We start from the raw sequence: 19177 nt of genomic DNA on the forward strand, positions 1-19177 counted from the left end.
CCTCTCAAAGTGAGAGTGACTTTCTAAGATGGCCTGGGGGTGGGGCTTGGGGGCTGGAAATATGATGATCACACTTTAGTCTCTCAGTGCCACAAGGCATGAACCTAAGAAAGTACATCCAGTCAAGAATTAAGGCATCAGGGATTCCAAGATAATGACCTTGCAGATGGCCTCTACCCAGATTACTACACTGTCACCTGGAAGTTCAACAGACTCTTCAAAGGGTAGGACCCCAAGAGCAGGAGCTGCAAACTAGGGTGCCCGAATTCTTTGTGTGCTCACTGTTTTAGAGGAGAGAAGTCAACAGGAACACACAGGGTCAGCTCACAGCTTGCTTTAGATCTGCAAGAAAATACACATTTTTTTTTGGTATTAAAATGCAAGTTAGCTTGGGTCCACAGTGCAAAATGGATGCATATTTTAAAGACAATGCCCTTAGACAGCTTGTTTTTCACTGGCTGCTTACAGCTAGCACTCCGGATTTCACGAGGTTACCTGCCCTGGAGCATCTGGACAGAAAAATGTGAGAGACAGAACTCTATCACACAGGATGGTCAGTTTTCTCTGGAAAAGGCCAGTTGGGAATAATTTTAGGCTTTCCAGCAGTCCCTATGGTGTTCTGTCACTGACTTCACTCTTACGGAATAAAGTGGATGGATAGGGCTGCACTTCTGGTTTTACTTTCTGTTTTTGCACGATCACTTTGGTGTGTGTGTATGTATGTATGTATGTATGTATGTATGTATGTGTGTGTGTGTGTGTGTATGTGTGTGTGTATGTGTGTGTGTATGTATGTGGTACTATGCTTTGGATGCAGGGCCTTATGCTTGTTAGACAAGCTCCTTGTTCCTTGAACCACATCCCTATTTATTATTTTTGTGGGAGGGACTTGAATTTTTGCCTGGGGCCAGTCTTGGACTATTATCCTCCAGCTTTTGCCTTCCAGATAGCTAGCACTGCAGATGGGAACCATCTCACCTAGCATATTTTTTTTCTTTTATTATCCTTTTTAAATGATTTTTTTTTTTTTGGTCCGGTTGTGGGGCCTGAACTCTGGGCGTGAGCACTGTACCTCAGCTCTTTAGCTCAAGGCTAGTGCCCTACCACTTGAGCCACAGCGCCACTTCCGGCTTTTTTCTTTTTGCTTATGTGGTGCTAAGGAATCTAACCCAGGGCCTCAGGCATGCAAGGCAAGCGCTATACCACTGAGCCAACTTCCCAGCCCTTTAAATGATTTTTTAAATTAGCAGGTTTTCATCGCAACATTACCATACATACATACAACGCATCCCATCAACCTCGTCTGTCCGCCATCTTCACTTCTTAAAACAATGTCAGCAGATGCCATTGTTGTATTTTCATAAGTTTATCTAAAGTGTTTTGTTCCTATTCACCCTCATTCACCCTTTCCATTCACTCTCCCCACTACCCAGAAGTAACTGTCTTACTCTCCTGCCATTCATGCTTTTCTATATATTAATTGTAATACTGTACTATAGTAACTGATGTGCATATATTATATTTTAATCAGAATATTCCCCTTTATCACTCTCTTTCTCTGTTTCTCAACCTTCTATTGCAGGTACTTCTTGTACCAACAACAGGTTGGAGGGCCAGATTTGATCTTCATGTTGTAGTTCCTTGACCCATATTTGAAGGTGGCTTTTACTAATTGATTCATCTGCATCTTGGACAAATAAGTTTGTGATGGGCCAGAGTGTCGACACAGTTTATGGCACCCAGTGCAAAATGAAAGCATAAGGTCTCTTGATTAAAAAATACTGAGAATTTCTAGATAACGGGAGTGGAGCTTTAAGCCAACTGCCAGGCCCTCCTGAATGCTGGCCCTGTGCAGTGATCTTGCGCACACAAAAAGGCCCTGGGGTGAGGCCTCGGAGATTGCCCCAAACAAGCCAGGAGTCACTGCATTCAGATAGATCATACTTTCAATAGGATGACCTCTAAGCTCTGTGAATCCTGTGGATCAATCACACAGACAGGATTTACTATGAATACTTGTCAGAGTATCATGTGACTTTTACTCAGTGGGAATAATGTCTTAGGCTTGGATTGTGTGTGAGGTCAAAATGAAAGGAAACACCACACACATGCACACACTTTTACTCACACGTGTATACACAGAGCACACATGAACACACATCTCTACACATGAATATTACATATATGCACACACATGAACGTTTGTGCACATACATTCTGTCATCTACCTACTTACCTACACTGAGCTTTTGGCCAGATTCTTGGGACTCCTGAATGAACTTGCCTCAGTATGAGAACTGAGGACTGGAGAATGAAAAGAGAGAGAATGATGTGATCCATTTTTTTCAGTGACACAGAAAAGAGATTTTGGGTAATGAAATAAAATCATACATCTTATCATTGCATAGGATTGAATCAGTACAATAGGGAGAGGCTTGTCAGATCCTCTGGGGTGGGCTTTTGTGTGTCCAGTAGACACTGAATGTTCCTGTAAGATTAAGAAGTCATGTTTATAAGTGCACCACAGGAGTGGTGGTGCACTCCTGTAATCCCGTCACTGAGACTAAGACTCGAGATTTTTATATATGCATTCATGGAGACCCTGTATCAAGAACAATAGCAACAGCAAAAAGAGTTGCATAGCTAATGGTCAGGAAGGACCTGTCAAGCCTGGGAATAGACACAGATCATCACTGACCTGTGTGACCTCAGGTTTCTGTGTCTCTTGTGCATTGCCAACTCTTTTCCCTTCCTCTATCCCCTAAAAATCTCCATTGTGCAGGTGAAGTTATGAGAGACTTGAAGAGGATTAGTAGTTCTTTTAAGAAAGTGTCAGATTGCGTTGAGTCACAGAGGTGCTGTTGGAAGAGGCATTTCTGCTGTGTTCATATCACATGTGTTATGTGTTCTTTATGGAAGTGTCACTTAGGGCTGCTTGAATGGCCCTTCATAATGCTTACCCCCTACCCCTGGCTCCTGTGTCCATTTCAAAAAGAAGGTGTGAATGCTCAGGTGGAGAGGTGACAAGTAGGCAGCTGTGCGCTGCGGGGGGGGGGGGGGGGGGGGGGAGGAGGGGGGGGGAGGGGGGACTCTGCCCGTCGCCAGTGGCCAGTCCTTGCTCACCTCTGCCTAACTTACCTGAGCATTGCATGAGATCATTCAGTAGCACAGGGCTGACACCCAGAACTAATTCCATAAGTGTTAACTACAGTTGTTATTTTTGTTGTTGAGGACAAAAGATTTTTGTTTTTATTAATCACCTTGGCTATTTTCAACCTCAGGCTTACTGTCATCCCTTGAAACAAAAGAATCAAGCTTGTAATAGTTGAAAAACAAGTACTTGCTAGAGTTGTTTTTCATCTGATTCAAGGATAGCATCCAACCTCTTAGCCACAGTTGCACTTCCAGCTTTTTGATGGTTAATTGGAGCTAAGTAATCTTTTGGATTTGTCTGCCTGGGCTAGCTTTGAATCATGATCCTCAGATTTCAACCTCCTAAGTAGCTGTGAGCCACTGGCGCCCAGCTCCAGGGAGATTTTGAATGACTGCTTAGTTGGCTGAAGTAGAAAGAACAAGAAAGTTCTTAATAACCATTTAAGTGGCCATTACCATACAGAGTGTTGAGTTTAGCATCTTAAACACAGTGTCTTGAACAAAGTTCAAAAAACTTAGAAAGATCAAATAAGCATCATCACTAAGTCATTAATGTTTTATTTGACTTCAAGGCATATCGAAAATTGCCTGGAAATTCTACTTTCTATCACCAGCATCATTTTTCTTATCTCTCAGATAATTTGTACTTCCAACAAAAGTCTTGTGTGCTTTCAGTGAAAACAAAAAGAGCATGCTTCACTACAGGAAAAAAAGGAAGAGAAACAAAAGGTGACCCTGATAAGTTCCAAGTAACTTAGTCTGTCTTGGGAAAATGATGTAAAAGGAGTAGCCTCTCATCTATTGCATGTTGGGGTGTTTTTCACTTGTCCTTTTATTCAGTGCTGGGACTTGAAGTCAGGGTCTTGTGCTTGCTTGGCTGGTGCTCTACCACTTAAGCCACACTTCCAGTTCAGCATTTTGCTGATTATTAGGGAATGTAGTCTGACGGATTTGCTGCCTAAACTAGCCTGGAATGCTTGTCCTTTAGATCTCAGCCTCTGAATAGCTAGGATTATAGATATGCGCCACTGGCATCTGGTTTACATTGTCTTCTCTATTTTGTTCTGGTATTGGCACTTGAACAAGCCTGTGTGCTGCTCTTAAGCTTTTTTTTTTTTTTTTTTTAAAGTAGGAGCTTTATTTCTCCAATGACATATTTATAGTTTAACATAAATTAGAGGCCTGCTTGAACACCAAATCCAGGACCTTTAGGTGGTTCAGTCCAAGAGGTAAGACCTCCAGCTGGCTCACAACAGAAACGTCCACTCCTTGGCCCAGGTTTTGGAACTTGGCCAGCTTTGAGGTCATCTATAATGTCTTCAATATCTTTAGGTGTCAGATCCTCATAATAGTTGTCATTTATTTGAACCATTGGTGCATTTACACAAGTCCCTAAACATTCCACCTCTGTAAGAGTGAAAAGTTTGTCAGGTGTTGTCTCCCCAACCTTCAGTTCAAGCTTTTTCTGAATGGCATCCAGTATGCTGTCAGAGTTTCGAAGCATGCAAGGTGTGGTAGTGCAGATCTGAATGTGGTATTTTCCAACTGGCTTTCGATTATACATTGTATAAAAAGTTGCAACTTCATATACTCTCATTGGAGGTACTTGTAAAACTTCTGCAACCTTGTTCATAGCAGAGATGGGCAACCACCCATTCTGCCTTTGGGCTAAATCCAGGACTGGAAGCACAGCTGCTGCTTTGTGTCCTTCTGGATAGTTTTTCACAATTGCTTCTATTCTCTTATAGTTTTCTGGTGTGAAATCAAATGGGATATCTGGGTTATTCTCAGGCGTATCTCTGTGCACAAATAAGGTTCCTCCAGCACCATTTTGCACAGATGACTTATGCAAATTCCTTATTTGTCTTCCCCACTGGGCAGTGAGGCTGGCTGCTCTGGCCTGAAACGCCAGGGAGAAGAACATGGCGGGCCAAACTGTACGGTGGTCAAGGTTGCACTTGCTCTTAAGCTTTTTTGCGCAAGGTTGGCATGCTACAACTTCTGGCATTTTGGTGGCTAATTGGAGAGATAAGAGTCTCACAAACTTCCCTGCTCAGGTTTGCTTCAAATCAGGATCCTCAGATCTCTCAGGGTCCTGAGTAGCTTAGATTACAGGGGGAGCCCAGCTTTCCATTCTTTAGTTGTCAGGAAAGAAAACCCCATCATGTAGGATCTGAATCTCTCTTGATTATGAGAAGCTCTTCAGGAAATGGGTACTATTCACTGCAAAGCTAGCCTTGGACAGGAATGGCAAATTAAACTGATGTGTGTTGTTAACTTATATCATTACAGACGTTCAGGGGAGAAAGATGGGAGGGATGCAGGGCAGAGATTATGGAGTTCATCCAAAATCAAACCTAGCAGGTCGAGGTGGCCCTGCCTCCAGCTTTCCCAAAAGAACGTGTGTATGAGGATGAGGTATGCATGTGAGGGGGGGCAGTAGGTGAGCAGGATATAAAGAAAAAGGTTTTTTTTTTTGTTTTTTTTTTTTTGCCAGTTCTGGGGCTTGAACTCGGGATCTGGGCACTGTCCCTGAGCTTCATTTGCTGAAGGCTAGCACTCTACCACTTGAGTCACAGTGCCACTTCCTGCTTTTTCTGTTTATGTGGTACTGAGGAATCGAACCTAGGGCTTCGTGAATACTAAGCAAGTACTCTACCACTAAGCCACATGCCCAGTCTGAAAAAAAAAAGTAATTATTAAGAAAATGTAAATTCTGGAGGAGAGCTGGGTGAAAGTTGACCACATTGAACTGTGTCCCTATGGATTTTCTCATCTTCCTCTGCTTCCTCCACTAACCCTGCTTCCCCAGACAACCCCTTGGGAAATTATTTATACAGAACTTTCAAGAATAAAATTTGTCACAAGTGGGTTTTCCACTTAACAAACAAGAGCAACTTCTTTAAAAATTGAGAGTATTTAAAAAAAAGAAGTCTGTGGGACTGGATCAAAAGTAGCTTTAGGTTTGTTCAGAGTCAGGAGGGGACTGACTTCACTCAGTGGCATGGTTTGGGTAGAGCATCTCTGCAGACAAGGTTCAATGCGATTGAAGTTTCAAGTGTATTTTGCTGTCTTTGAATCTGTGAGTACTTTGTCTCTGGGTGAATCAGTTTAATGTTCATATCTCCAAAAAACATCTGCTCTCTGACCCTTTGTATCTGTGCTTAGTACTTTCTTCTGCCACTTTATTATATGTCTGTCTATTATCTAATTTGTTATATATAGGTAGTAGTAGGGTTTGAACTCAGGACTTTCACACTTGCAACCTACATTTGTATGCATTTATTTTTCCATAAATAAAACATTTCCATAATAAGAAGTGTATTCACTGAACTAAGAATAAAAGCATAGCCTTATTTTGCTGTGGAGTTAACACATTTCACTTCTTAGGAAATCAGAGCATATCACCTTAGTTTTTCCTTAGAGCTCACATTTACCATCTGTGAGCACATTCTTTTTAAGTTAGTTACTTCCACAGTGCTCAGGAATCTGAAGATGGTTCACAAGTTTAGGAGGGAAATGGGGTCAGACCCTAAAGATTTATTACTTAGGTCTGCCTGGAATTAATTAACTCAGTCCCTCTGTTTTCCTTGGAGTTCATCCAAAAATCAACCCTAGGTGGCTTCTCCCAGAATAACACTCCTGGACTCTTCCTCCAAAACATATATTATGGGCCTATCAGAGCCCAAGAGTAAATTTACTAAGTGAGGAGAATGGATGGTTGTATCCTTAAACTCTATAGCAAAAATTACTCAAAGGTTATTTTCTGAGTCAGTTGTATTGTTCTGTGAACTCAATGAACTGTATTGATGAAATGAGTTAAAAGTTTAAGTCAAACCCAGGTGGGTGGCTCATGCCTGTGATCTTAGCTATTCAGGAGGCTGAGATCTGAGAATCAAGGTTCAAAGCCAGCTGGGCAGACAAATCCATGAGACTCTTTATCTCCAGCTAGCTATCAAAAAGCAGAAGTGATAGAGTTCCAGTCTTAGGTGAAAAAAAGAAGCAAGAGGGAAAGGCCCTAAGTTCAAGCTCCAGTACCAGCACTCATACAAAACTAATACAAATTGAAGTCAAATAACCCGCAATAGTCATTTTAAAATGGATTTTTTTGTTCTTATGGTCAGCCTGAAATCTCTTGTCCAGGCTTAAAATACTTTTGATCCTGATCTTACTTTAACAAATACGTGTGTGTGTGTGTGTGTGTGTGTGTGTGTGTGTGTGTGTGTGTGTGTGTGTGTGTGTGTGTGTGTGTGTGTGTGTGTGTGTGTGTGTGTGTGTGTGTGTGTGTGTGTGTGTGTGTGTGTGTGTGTGTGTGTGTGTGTGTGTGTGTGTGTGTGTGTGTGTGTGTGTGTGTGTGTGTGTGTGTTTTGGGTCTTGAACTCAGAGTCTGGGTGCTGTCCCTTGCTCAAGGATAGTGCTCTACTTAAGCCACAGCTCCAATTCTGGATTTTTTTTGGTGTGTTTAATTGGAGATAAGAGTCTCACAGACTGCTCTGCCCAGGCTGCCTTTGAGTCAGGATCCTCTGATCTTAGTTCCTGAGCAGCAAAGATTACAAGCATGAGCCACAGGTGTGAGCCACAGGTGTGAGCCACAGGCGCTCAACTCTATAAATGCCTTCTTTTGATTGAAGTAGAAATAAGAGGTTCAAAACAGGGGAGTGTTTTACAAATGAGACACTGAGAATTCTTGTGATGGTGACAATTTCATTTGTAAAGTTCACTAGAGTTTTTAGAAGACCAGTCTCAGGTACATGAGCATGATGATTCCGGCCTATAGGGCTTATGATGGTTTGAATATTATCCTTCAAGTACATGTGCTTTCAGAATTGCGTGATATCTGAAGAAGAGGAGGGCTGCCAAGGCTTGGTGTCATGGGCCTCTGATCTGGAGAGGATAAAACAGAACAGCCACTTCCCATTCATGACGGACAAAGCAAAGAGCAGAAAGTGTGACACCCCACATTGTATACCTCGGCTGCCTCCTTGTTCAGTGACTTCTTTCTCTAAGAGTTCTAGAAGGAGGTCAGGTCCTCTACAGCTTGAACATCTCAGGCTGCTTCTATTTCTTGAAGCCTCTGGTATATAAAAAAGAGAAATGAAGTGTTCAAATAGTGCTATAAATATTATGGCACATTATAAAGCCTTATGCCAAAGACATTGAGGCATGTGTCATACATCCAATAAAGTGGACTTTCATTTCACCTTTTATAAATGTTGTAAGGCATCATAAAAATGTGAGGACCCATTGTGCATGCTGGGAGCTTGGCTTGGTTGTGGACATGTGCTGATAGACTCATGGAGAACATTGCTGTCTTGGCATTGTTGGCTTTTCTCTGACAAATTGAATAATGCCACAGTTGGAAGCCTGCCACCTTTTGTGGACTTAGTGGATGGAGGGACCACCTCTTCTTCTTACTCTTTTTACTCAACAGGGCTCTCCTAGAATTCTGAATGTGCTTGTTCAAATTTGTGTTGCGGGCTGGGAAGGTGGCTCAGTGGTAGAGCGCATGCCTTGCATGCCAGAGGCCCTGGGTTCGATTCCTCAGCACCACATAAGCAAAAAAAGAAAAAAAAAAGTTGAAGAAATTTGTGTTGCATACATTGGCCCTCACAAGGCTCCTATTTGGAAAATGGCTCACAGAAGAAAAATGGAGGATATAGCCCAGCTGTATCTTTCAGATGGGGTTATAGTTGGTATAGATTCAGAGTTGGGGATCCCCTAGAGTCTGCCTGGCCCCTAAGTCCAGGTCTGCCATCTAGCTGCATGACCTTGAGCTCATCCATTATGTGACCTACCTGATACTCAGCTAACTCATTTCTTTTCAGTGTTGGGAATGAAACTCAGGGTCTTTGCATGTTGGGCAAGAGCTCTACCACTGAGCAACATTTCCAGCCCAGATCCCTCATCTTAAAAGATGGAAAATAATTGTTATCCTCCTTATATATTTGTTGTGACGATTAACTAAAATTGCACATCACAAAGCCTGATCTATAGTGATTTTCTAAATACTGTACAATAGTAATCCATTGTTGTTTGTTGTATTATACATTTCTTCTACCATATCTTGACTTTTTCTTTTCAGTAAAAGACAAATGTGTATCTTATATGTTCATAATTAGGTACAAATAATTGCCTGGACATTTTAGAACATTCCAAGGAAAGCAAGGGAACTTCTGACTCCAATTCCCATTCAGTGAAGACCTATCGACTTGTTCTTTAGTTGTGAAGACAATTAAAATCCATGCATGGCCTGCATACTTCAGCTCTAGGCACAAGTTTCTGAAGACAGACTTGGGAAGCATAGTTCTCAGTGAAGTGTAGTGATTGGTATTATGAGGTCAAGCTCCATGGAAACCCCTGAACTCCTCCAAACTCTCTTCAACAAGAACTGTTCAGATTGCATATTTCACTCTTTAAAATTATCTTTTATTTCAGTCTAGAATTCCATGCTTAACAAACATCAACCAGTCTTGAAAACTGCTTCTGAAAGTACAATGGGTAGGAAATAGATCGGGCACTTGCTCCCACCTTACCAAGGTTCACAGGCCCACACACCTAAGTAGGGGAGATTTTGGTTTCATAAATGTGATACTCAAGTTAGTCTGTAATACTTGGTTTCTGAGAAGTGTGTAAAAGTGATTTTTGACTGTTGGTTCAAGAGACCCTTTTTGTCCCATCCCATTCTTTTTATAAAGAATATAGAGTAGGGGGAGGTGGGTGAGCAAGGGTGCTGCGGTGAGTCTCATGGAGATGCACTGGATGCATCCCTATATATGGAACCCCTTGTACAACTAAGTGAAGTGATTCAAAATATGTCTGCAAGAGAGAGGAAGAGAGAGAATATGGCTGTTGTTGCCTTGTGGAGAGAGAGAAGTCTGGCATTAGGTGGTGAAGAGTTGGAGGGGACCCTGTGAAGCCTCTCAGATTCAGTTCCCCAGACACATTGTGACATCAGCTTATGTGACCACAGAGATGCTACTTGGCAAAGCCTGAGCTTTTAAGCACTTTATATGCCACAATTCCATATCACTAAGGCTATTATTTTACTGGAGCAGTGGTAATAGGCAAAGAATAAGTAGGCCTCATTACACTTAAAAGGTATTTAGAATTATCCAGTTCTTGTGGTACATACCTGTAATCTCAGCTACTTAGGAATCAAGAGACAGAAGGATCACTGCTTCAGGGCCAGTTGGGGAAACAGAGAGACCTTGTCTCAAAACAAAATATTAAAGGGTGCATAGAGTATGAGTAAAGAAGATGAGATAGACTAGAGTTCATTGGAAATGTGTAGAAATAGGATAATCCCCTCTGTAAACTAGTAAGACCAGCAACAACAACAAAACAACATCCAAAGGGCTGGGAAGGTAGGTCACATAAGGCCTTGGGTTTAATTCCCAGTAATTTTTGTTCATTTTGATTAAGGGAATGCTAACAAATCCTGGATGGTTTCTTGATTGTACCCCGATATTAGCAAAGCCATAATCCTGGGATGAATTGCCAGGCTGTGTCCTAGCTGTCCAACAGCCACCTAGTACACTTCTTTTTTTTCTGCGTTGGAAAGATACTGTGTTCTGTACTGTGTTCTGTCTTTTCTTTGTTAGATCCAAGACTGTGACTTGAACTTGGTATCTGATGCTTTCTCTCATTGGCTAGTGCTCTAACCAACTGAGCCATGTGCCTCTCACCTTCCTCCCCGTAACCCCTAGCAGTAATACCAAATTATTACAGAAATTCTGGAAAACACAGATATGTAAAGATGACAATATGCACCACTTGAAATTATGTCTTGAGAGAACCCTGCAGGGATGGTTCTATTGAATATTCTCAAATACTTTCTTGAATTTTCTATTTTCTTTAATATTTTCTTAGAGGCAATAAACACACACACACACACACATATTCACTGTTGAAAGCTTAAAGGCAACTTCTGGCATTAAGAAAAGTAAAAGAAAGGAAATCTTGTTTATTTCATATATATTTTATATATTTATATATTTTATATATATTGTTAGGTAGATTATGTATATTGTTTGTAGAAAATAAATGAAGCCATCACTTTCCCATTGGTATTTACTGGCAGATTATGGGATATGTTACTGGTACTTAGAACTTTGAATACTGGAAGCATGTGGTCATCTGCTCATCCAGAACCGGTCTAGTTTCTTTTTAACCTGCAGACAAGCCTGCTGGACAACTATGCAGTTTCTCCAAAGTTTGATGCAAGTCTCTCCTTCCTTCTCCTCCTCTCCCTTCTCCTATCCCTTATTCTATCCACTTCCCCCTTCCCTTCTGCTCCCTTCCCTTCTCTCCTCCTATCCTTTCTTTTCCTATCCCTTCTCCTCTCCTCCCCCCTCTCTACTCTTTCTCTCCTTTCTTTTTGGAGACAGAGTCTTTTGAGGTAGCCCAGACTGGCCTCAACTTGCAGTTCTCTAGGCTTGGTCTCCTAAGTGCCAGGATTACAGTTGAGTGTGCACCTCCAAGTACTGCTGTCTTTCAGGTATTAAACTGAAAGTCATGTACTTGCTTATGGGCTTCCTCAAGGAGAGAAGTTAAAACTGAACTCACTCTTAATAAGAAGAGTAGTTTTCTGGCAGCCACTGTACCTACTTGTCCTCCTTTCCTGTCCTCACACCCCATTTCTGTTGGAGACCGCACCCTACCCATATAGAATCTGTTTAGTTATCATATCATCTCAAAGGAAGTACTGGCTTTTCCTTTCTAACTAGACCCTTGGTAGAGATAACCAAGTAAATTTTCTCAAGTTCAAGTTCCTCTTTGTTCCTTTGTATGAGAAAAGATAAGGGGCCACTTTGATCTAGTTAAACTACTCAGATGACTTCATTGTTTTTCTGTGAGCAAAAGTTGCCTGTTCAACGAACCTGGCCTAGAGTTTTCCCTACCCATCTTATTGCCACATAGTACATGTAATAGTGGTGACCTAGTGCCATTATTGTCTTCAGTTGAGTTTTTGGTTCTGTTATATGGCAAGGAAACAGAAGGCACATTTTTAGAGGACTAATTGGGAGTCTTTATTGGAAAGCCGGAGAATGCAGGTAGCCTCTTGTCACAAAGAAAATCGAGCCATGAGAGCAGGAGAGGAAAGAAAGAGCAAAAAAATACCAACAAACCAGATCAACTTCAATGGAGAGCTGAAGTGGGACACCATGGTAACTGAAGAAGAGCCAGGAGACAGGACAGGAAGCATGGCGTGTGGGTGCCTGAGCTGGTCCAGGCCTAAATAGAGTCAAGTCAAGGGGAAGGTCCCAGGGAGCTTGAGAGTTTGAAACCCAAGACTGGCAGGTCCAGTAACCTATTATCTTGTCCCAGCCCCTGCCTCTAGGAATTCAGGCAGCCCATCACCTGGGCGGTAGGACTTCCTTGCCTCTACTATGAAGACAAGATGTCACCAGTCAAACTCAATACCCTATCATCCACCATGTGGCTAAGATGGCGCTGGTTAGATTCAGCATCCCTATTTCACTTCTATCTTAATCTCTTATAAGTCTAGAACTTTAGGGCTTTTCTGCTTATTTTTATGTTTGGCAGGGAAACCTTTGGTACTGGATGGAGTAAAGTTTGAGAACTATCTTTCTTTGGGGAGGGGAAGGAGAAGCAGGAAACTATGGAACAAAGGATGAGCTAATTCAGCAGTGATAATCACTAGACACGGTGTTGGAAATGAACTATACCTTGCAGGGCAGTGGGGCAGAGGGAAAAGGCTGGAAGAAAATGAGGGAGGTGGTGACTATTCAAAAAGCAATGTACTCATTCATTACCTGACTTATTGTAACACCTCTACATACCTGTACATCACCTTTACAATAAAAATTTTTTAAAAAGAAAGAAAACTACCAAGTTAAAGAAAAAAGCTATCTTCATGTTATAAAGATGGCTCAGTATCATAATGACTTTAAAAGTTGGTGAGTTCTGTTTAACTGTTGCCAATGGATGTGTTTTTGCTTTCTCCTTAGGGAGGCAACCAACAATGCACAACTATTTAGCCCAGCTCTAGAACCATCTAACTGAGATTGAGCTGGAGTTAGCTGCTCAGATGTTTGGGTTCCAGTTTCTTTAGTATTGATCATAATCACATATGATCATGTCTTTCTGTTTTCTTTGGCGAATTGATATATTACATTACTTGACTGAAAACTTTCTAACAAGCCTTGTATAATACAGATTAATTCTACTTGTATACTATTAGATTTAATTTTATAATATTTAATTTGCTAATATTTTGTTGAGGAATTTTGCTTCTGTGTTTATGAGAATTCTTCAGATTTTTTGTCTTTTCTAATGCAAATCCTTTCTGTGAGTCTAGGTAATGCATGATTGTTTCATTTATAATTACTCTGATAGATACTGAATAAATATTTGCAAACTTGAATGGAATCTACTAGCTGTCCTAAGTGTAGATAATTTAAAATATTCAGTTGATTGACTTGCAATGATAATTGGAATGACATTAAAAAACACAACACAATGAAATCTTTAATTTTTAAAAAAGATTTGGGCTTGAACTCAGGACTCCAGTGCTGTCACTGAGCTTTTTTTTTTTTTTTTTGGTCGGTCGTGGGGCTTGGACTCTGGGCCTGAGCACTGTCCCTATGCTCTTCAGCTCAAGGCGAGTGCTCTACCACCTGAGCCACATCACCACTTCCTCACTGAGCTTTTTTGCTTCAGGATAGTGCTCTACGTATTGACCCACAACTCTGCCTCCAGCCTTTTGTTGGTTAATTGGACTTTCCTGTCCTGACTGGCTTCAAACCACAGTCATCTTGAGTAACTGGGATTAGAGACATAAGCCATCAGGGTCCAGCTGAAGACGGTTTTTAAGACTGAAAAGAAATATGTACACTTCAAGGCAAGTTGTAGGTTGTTCTAACAAAAGGCCATGAACCAGGTGATAATAACAAGGCTGCTCTCAGCTCTCTAGGTAGAAGCCCAAGATCAAGGTGTCCTAAGTTGTAAAAGTTGGCTGGCAACTTTGGTGCACTTTGCCCCCTGTTCCACCCCAATTTCTGCCTTCATTTTATATGGCATTGTGGGGTGTGTGTCTGGTTTTGAATTTTCTATTTTTAAGAGCACACCAGTCATTGGATTAGCTCAGTTGATCTCATTGTAACTGATTTTTCTGTAGTGACTCTGTTTCCAAAGGTCAAAATTTGATATTCTGGGGCTTAGGACTTTAACACATGAATATATGTGGTGAGAAAGCTGGTATGCCTGCCTGCCTGCCTGCCTGCCTGCCTGCCTGCCTGCCTGCCTGCCTGTCTTCCTTCCCTCCTTCCTTCCTTCCTTCCTTTTCTTCCTTCCTTCCTTCTCTCCCTCCCTGTCTCCTTCCCTCCGCCCCTCCTTCCTTCCTTCCTTCCTTCCTTCCTTCCTTCCTTCCTTCCTTTCTTCCTTCCCTCCCAACTTCCCTCCTTTCTTCCCTCCCTCCTTCCTTCCTTCCTTCCTTCCTTCCTTCCTTCCTTCCTTCCTTCCTTCCTTCCTTCCTTCCTTCCTTCTTTCCTTCCTTCCTTGTCTTTTTTTTCTTCAGGAAATGTTATTATGTAATATGGACATAAGGATAATACTTTTGTCTTTTGTCAAGGAATTTTCCTGACAAAAGGGGTTTTAAAGTTTTGTATATGGCTACTAGCTAATTCTGAACAGTCAGACTTTTAAGTTGCAGATTGCTCTGAGGTGGCATGTGTTCTTTGGGCCATTCATTCTATTTTTTGTGTCCTCTTACTATTTCTCTATTTGATTTCAGCTGAGCTCTGAAAGTTACTTATTTCACCTGCTTCTCAGAGAATTCCTGATGCTACAAGTAGATAGTTCTGCCACCAGATGGTGTACCAGGACTGGGAGAAAACTTGAAATACATCAGCCAATGTGGTAATCTCTCCACATTTTATTTCATGATACAGGTTGTTTTTAATAAGACAAAGATGAAATTCTGAGGTTCTGTAGATTTAATTAAATGTATAGATTTTCTTTTCCTTTACATGGTAACAGAAATTTAGGCTAGCATTCTTGAGGAAGTAAAAGAACCATATAAAATCAGTGAAAAAACACTGAGAGAACTTGATCTCAGACTAGATTTGATGGTAATCTTGGTTTGAGATGAGGAGGAAAGGTTTCGAGACCAGAAGACTCTTCCTCAAACAAAAGTAGCCAAAAGAAATCTTTACTAGTAATAAAGTGATAGAATGTTGGGGCAGAAAGAATATTTAGCCATCAGTTAACTCAGCAGCCATATTAATGGCCAACATTAAAACATTCCCAGTGTTTCCCATAACCAGTCAGATTCCAGAGTTCTTGAAGGCTTGGCAAAAGCAACTGAGTCCCCACCTCACTCCTGCTCCCTTGGTAACACTGTGGCTGACTTTCCACTGTTGCCTTCACTGGAACTTGTAATTTTGAGTTGACTATTTTATCTTCCATCCTTTATTTTATTACACTGAACCTTTACTCACATTTAATAAGGAACCTGCCCTGCCCAGCCCATGGAAGGTATTTGGACACATGACCCGCTCTTCTAGTTCATGGAACTTGATCTGAGGTCTGGGCAGGGGGGCTGACATGACACTTTGTTCAATCCCTCACCTGTCTGCCTCCCACTATTCAAGCTGTTTTGTAGGAAAGGGCACTTGGTTTGCCATAAAAGAGTGAGGCGATTCCAGTAAAAAGTTAACAGGGAAGGTGACTAAACCCTAAAAGAAAACCACAATCCCCCAAACCAGCTTCTGTTAATGAATAGAAAACATCTTGGAAGTACATCCAAATGGAGGGAGAAATTATAAATGGACTCTACCTTACAGAGACTATGGAGAGAATGAATAAACACATGATTAGAAGACTAGTAGTTAACAGGCAGAAGAAAGAAAGGAAACAAAATGACTCATCTGCAGGTCTGAGCAGTTTCTGGGGTAAACATTATTTAAGCATTGGACAGGTGGTTAAGGAGACTGAGTGATTGAGAAGACAAGGTAGCAAGTCAGCTAGCAATTGAATAGTTTGTTAATAAACAAAGAACAGCGGGATGCTTTGCTGAATACCCACGAAAAGGGGGAAATCTGTTTTTGAAAAGAAAAAAGAGGGGTGAGTAATGTCATCATTCCAAAAGGGACAGAGAAGGCTCTTCCTTTCCTCAATGAAAACAAAAGGGAGGGAAGAAGGGGCTGATTTGCTAGTGATACCAAACTGCTAACTGTGTGCCCAACTCAGCAATAAGAGAGTCACATTACTGATTATATAGATGAAGAGGCAGAGGACTAGAAAGATGAGATAACATCCACATTTACTTAGCCCATTTCCTCCAACAGAAGCAGAATTCATTGGCCAGTTCTCAAGCTGTGATTCTCAAAGCTTCCCACTGACCAACCCAGTTACTCCAAGGCCCTGTGCTGCCCTTGGCCAAAAGTGTGGCATGGCCTGTTAGTAAGTGCCTAGGATGCCCCAAGCCAAATAGATTGGTCCTTCGATAAGTTCACAGCACGTTCTGGGCCAGATCTAGATGAACTGATTGACAAATGTACTGCATGTCTTGGAACAAACTAGAAAAAAGTGGTTTTGTTATATCATTTTGCCCAATGGCATATAAAATATTAATATTAATATTGATATTAATTTGTTCCATGTAACAAATTTGTTTCAAAAATTCCTCAGAACAGGTAGATTGTCAGCAGACATCCAAAGAGCATGCATAAATGGCACCTGGAAATATCTTCAGTCTGCTCAGCCTGATTTCACCCAGAGTATGCTGGGTAAAATGTCTAGTAATGTAAGGCTTTATACACATGATGTGTCTTGGGAGAAGGCAGCATGGCTTGTGAAGAGGGAACTGTATGTGGCTGGAGCTTTTAGAGGAGATGAGTGTAGCATGTTGGTGGAGTAGATGACCCTCCTTCCACTTGCAAGCATGGCTGTGTTGGAGATGCAGAGTGAAAGACAATACGTGAGAGGCAGCAGGCCTGTGGTTCTCAGTGGGTGTAGAGGCAGGGTCCTTGTTGCCTGCAGATAGAAACTGTGTACTCCTGGAGGCATGACTGCTCAGACCAGTCCTGCGAAACAGCTTCATGACTGGTTAGAAAAATAATTTGAAGACAATTGTTATCCCTTTGAGTTTGCAGATACCATTAAGCTCTTCAAGCCAGAGAATTGTTAAACCAGTCAGGAGAACATGCCAGGAGGTCTGGTGAAGACTCATGCCTCTGGACATGGATCATTTTCTATTTTGTCATTTTGGGTTTCATTCTCTCTTCTTTCCTCCTCCTCTTCTTCTCTTCATCATCTTCTCTTCCCCTTCTTCCTCCACCACCTCCTTCTCCCCCCCTCTCTCACATCTCTTTCTCTCTCTCTAAGATTACCAGAGATGGATCCCAGGATCTCACACATGGTAGACAAGCATTCTGCTACTTAAGCCACACCCCTACTTGTGTTTGTATTTTGTTTTTGAGATAGTTTTACCAATTTTTACCCAGGTTGCCCACAAACTCAAGATCCTCCGGCTTCTGTCTTTTGAGTAAGTGGAATTACAGGTGCAAGCATTGTAATTTTCAAGCTTCAGCTTTTATTAGTGTACTAAATCAGCCATCACATTTCTCCTTTCCAGTGACCAGTTAGAGCCTCCTGCTTTTAGCTCCCCTCCAAATGTTTTGGTTTTGGGTGCTTAATACAGTTTAGAAAAGTCTGCTCTTGTCACTTAGTGGCATTATTTTTGGGGAGGGTGAGGGAAGAGATAAAAGATACATTCAGTATATCTGCCTTGAAATTTCTTTTGATTTTTTTTTTCTACCACAATTCTAAGTGGAGGTCCAAATGTTAAATTTGTATGTTTCATAGTATACTAATTACCATTTGTTAGATGAATAAATGATCTTCAGGTCTGTCTGAAATATGATGACCTGGCATGGTTGTGAGCCTTGAGATTATCTGTGGTGAATCTTGAAATGATGGAAGAGTACTGAGCAAGGGGAGGCTTTTCAGGCTAACTTCATGACTGAAGCAGCTATTTTCCTCCATTTTATGCATGTTATTGATCATCATTAAGTAAAAGAAATTTGAGTTAACTCTTGCTTCAAAGACTATACTTCTCTATGCTTTGTAAGGAGAGACTTAGCTATTTGGTCTCTTATTGACCTTCTTGAAGGTCAGCTTCTGACTGTTTAAAATGCAGTGGTTTTACCCATCCTGTGTCCCACCCAAGTAATTCCTTTCTATACTTAGAAAAAAATATATACAAGTTTTCTTCCTGGTACCCACATTCTCTGAGAGTTAAAGATTAACACTGCATAAAAGTTTGCCTTTTGGTTAGCATTTCCTTACTGACTAGCCTTCTGTTTATACATTGGTTTTGCTTTTGCATCTCTGTGCAAATGACCTCATGCTGGGTTTTGCCCTTGCATCTTTCTCCTATTCTTTCTTCCTTTAACCACAGCCCCTACTAGAAATTCATTTTATACTACCACCTTGGGCAAGTGTAGGCCCCTGACTAGAAGTATCTGAAGAAAATATTTACTGTTAGTGGGAATAATTGCCCTGAAGTGTGACATTCTGTTCTGCTCTTTCTATATATATGTTGATTGATTGGGACTGTGTTTTACAACCCATAGGATTGCAGCCTGTTGTTGGAAACACAGTGCTCTCGTTAATATGGGAAATTTTTAAAGTAAGTTCATATCCCTACTTCCTTTATTTCTTTGGCAAAATCAAATAACATTGCCTTGAAATTAGAAACAATTGGTGGAGGTTTCTCATGCTAAAGAGGTTGGGATGACAATTTCTGTATCTGCCTTACTAGCTCTCTTTGTCCTTGTGTATACCCTGCTGGCATCTTATTTGTATGGCTAGAAGACATTTTGTTTTTGTCTGGTTACCCATTCTATATTTTTTATGTGTGTGTGTGTGTGTGTGTGTGTGTGTGTGTGTGTGTGTGTGTGTGTGTGTGTGTGTGTGTGTGTGTGTGTGTGTGTGTGTGTGTGTGTGTGTGTGTGTGTGTGTGTGTGTGTGTGTGTGTGTGTGTGTGTGTGTGTGTGTG

General features: G+C 41.3%; 2 protein-coding genes across 4 annotated transcripts in view; one reads left to right on the plus strand and one right to left on the minus strand.

Annotated features, from left to right (window-relative positions):
• The window catches only part of Ap1s3 (adaptor related protein complex 1 subunit sigma 3), a 56902-nt gene that overhangs the window by 4477 nt on the left and 33248 nt on the right, over positions 1–19177 (plus strand). Inside the window, exon 1 of one of the 3 annotated variants that reach the window (XM_070016022.1) lies at positions 12186–12320. The exons of the other annotated variants lie outside the window; for them this stretch is intronic. Within the exon in view, the coding sequence (XP_069872123.1) occupies positions 12201–12320 (120 nt within the window). The 5' untranslated portion in view covers positions 12186–12200. Of the gene's footprint in view, positions 1–12185; positions 12321–19177 lie in introns of those variants that run through there. 3 annotated transcript variants of the gene reach the window in all.
• Positions 4260–5108, minus strand: LOC138828741 (NADH dehydrogenase [ubiquinone] flavoprotein 2, mitochondrial-like). Its single transcript, XM_070024891.1, has one exon. It carries the CDS (start codon positions 5075–5077, stop codon positions 4328–4330), a length of 750 nt encoding a protein of 249 aa, XP_069880992.1. The 5' UTR covers positions 5078–5108; the 3' UTR covers positions 4260–4327.

Source organism: Dipodomys merriami, unplaced genomic scaffold, assembly GCF_024711535.1.
Source record: "Dipodomys merriami isolate MVZ:Mamm:240054 unplaced genomic scaffold, mDipMer1.0.p SCAF_1, whole genome shotgun sequence".
Taxonomy (NCBI): Eukaryota; Metazoa; Chordata; class Mammalia; order Rodentia; family Heteromyidae; genus Dipodomys; species Dipodomys merriami.

Excerpts from the sequence above, each read along its gene's own strand:
- LOC138828741 (XM_070024891.1), bottom strand. The coding sequence starts at position 5,077 with ATGTTCTTCTCCCTGGCGTTTCAGGCCAGAGCAGCCAGCCTCACTGCC.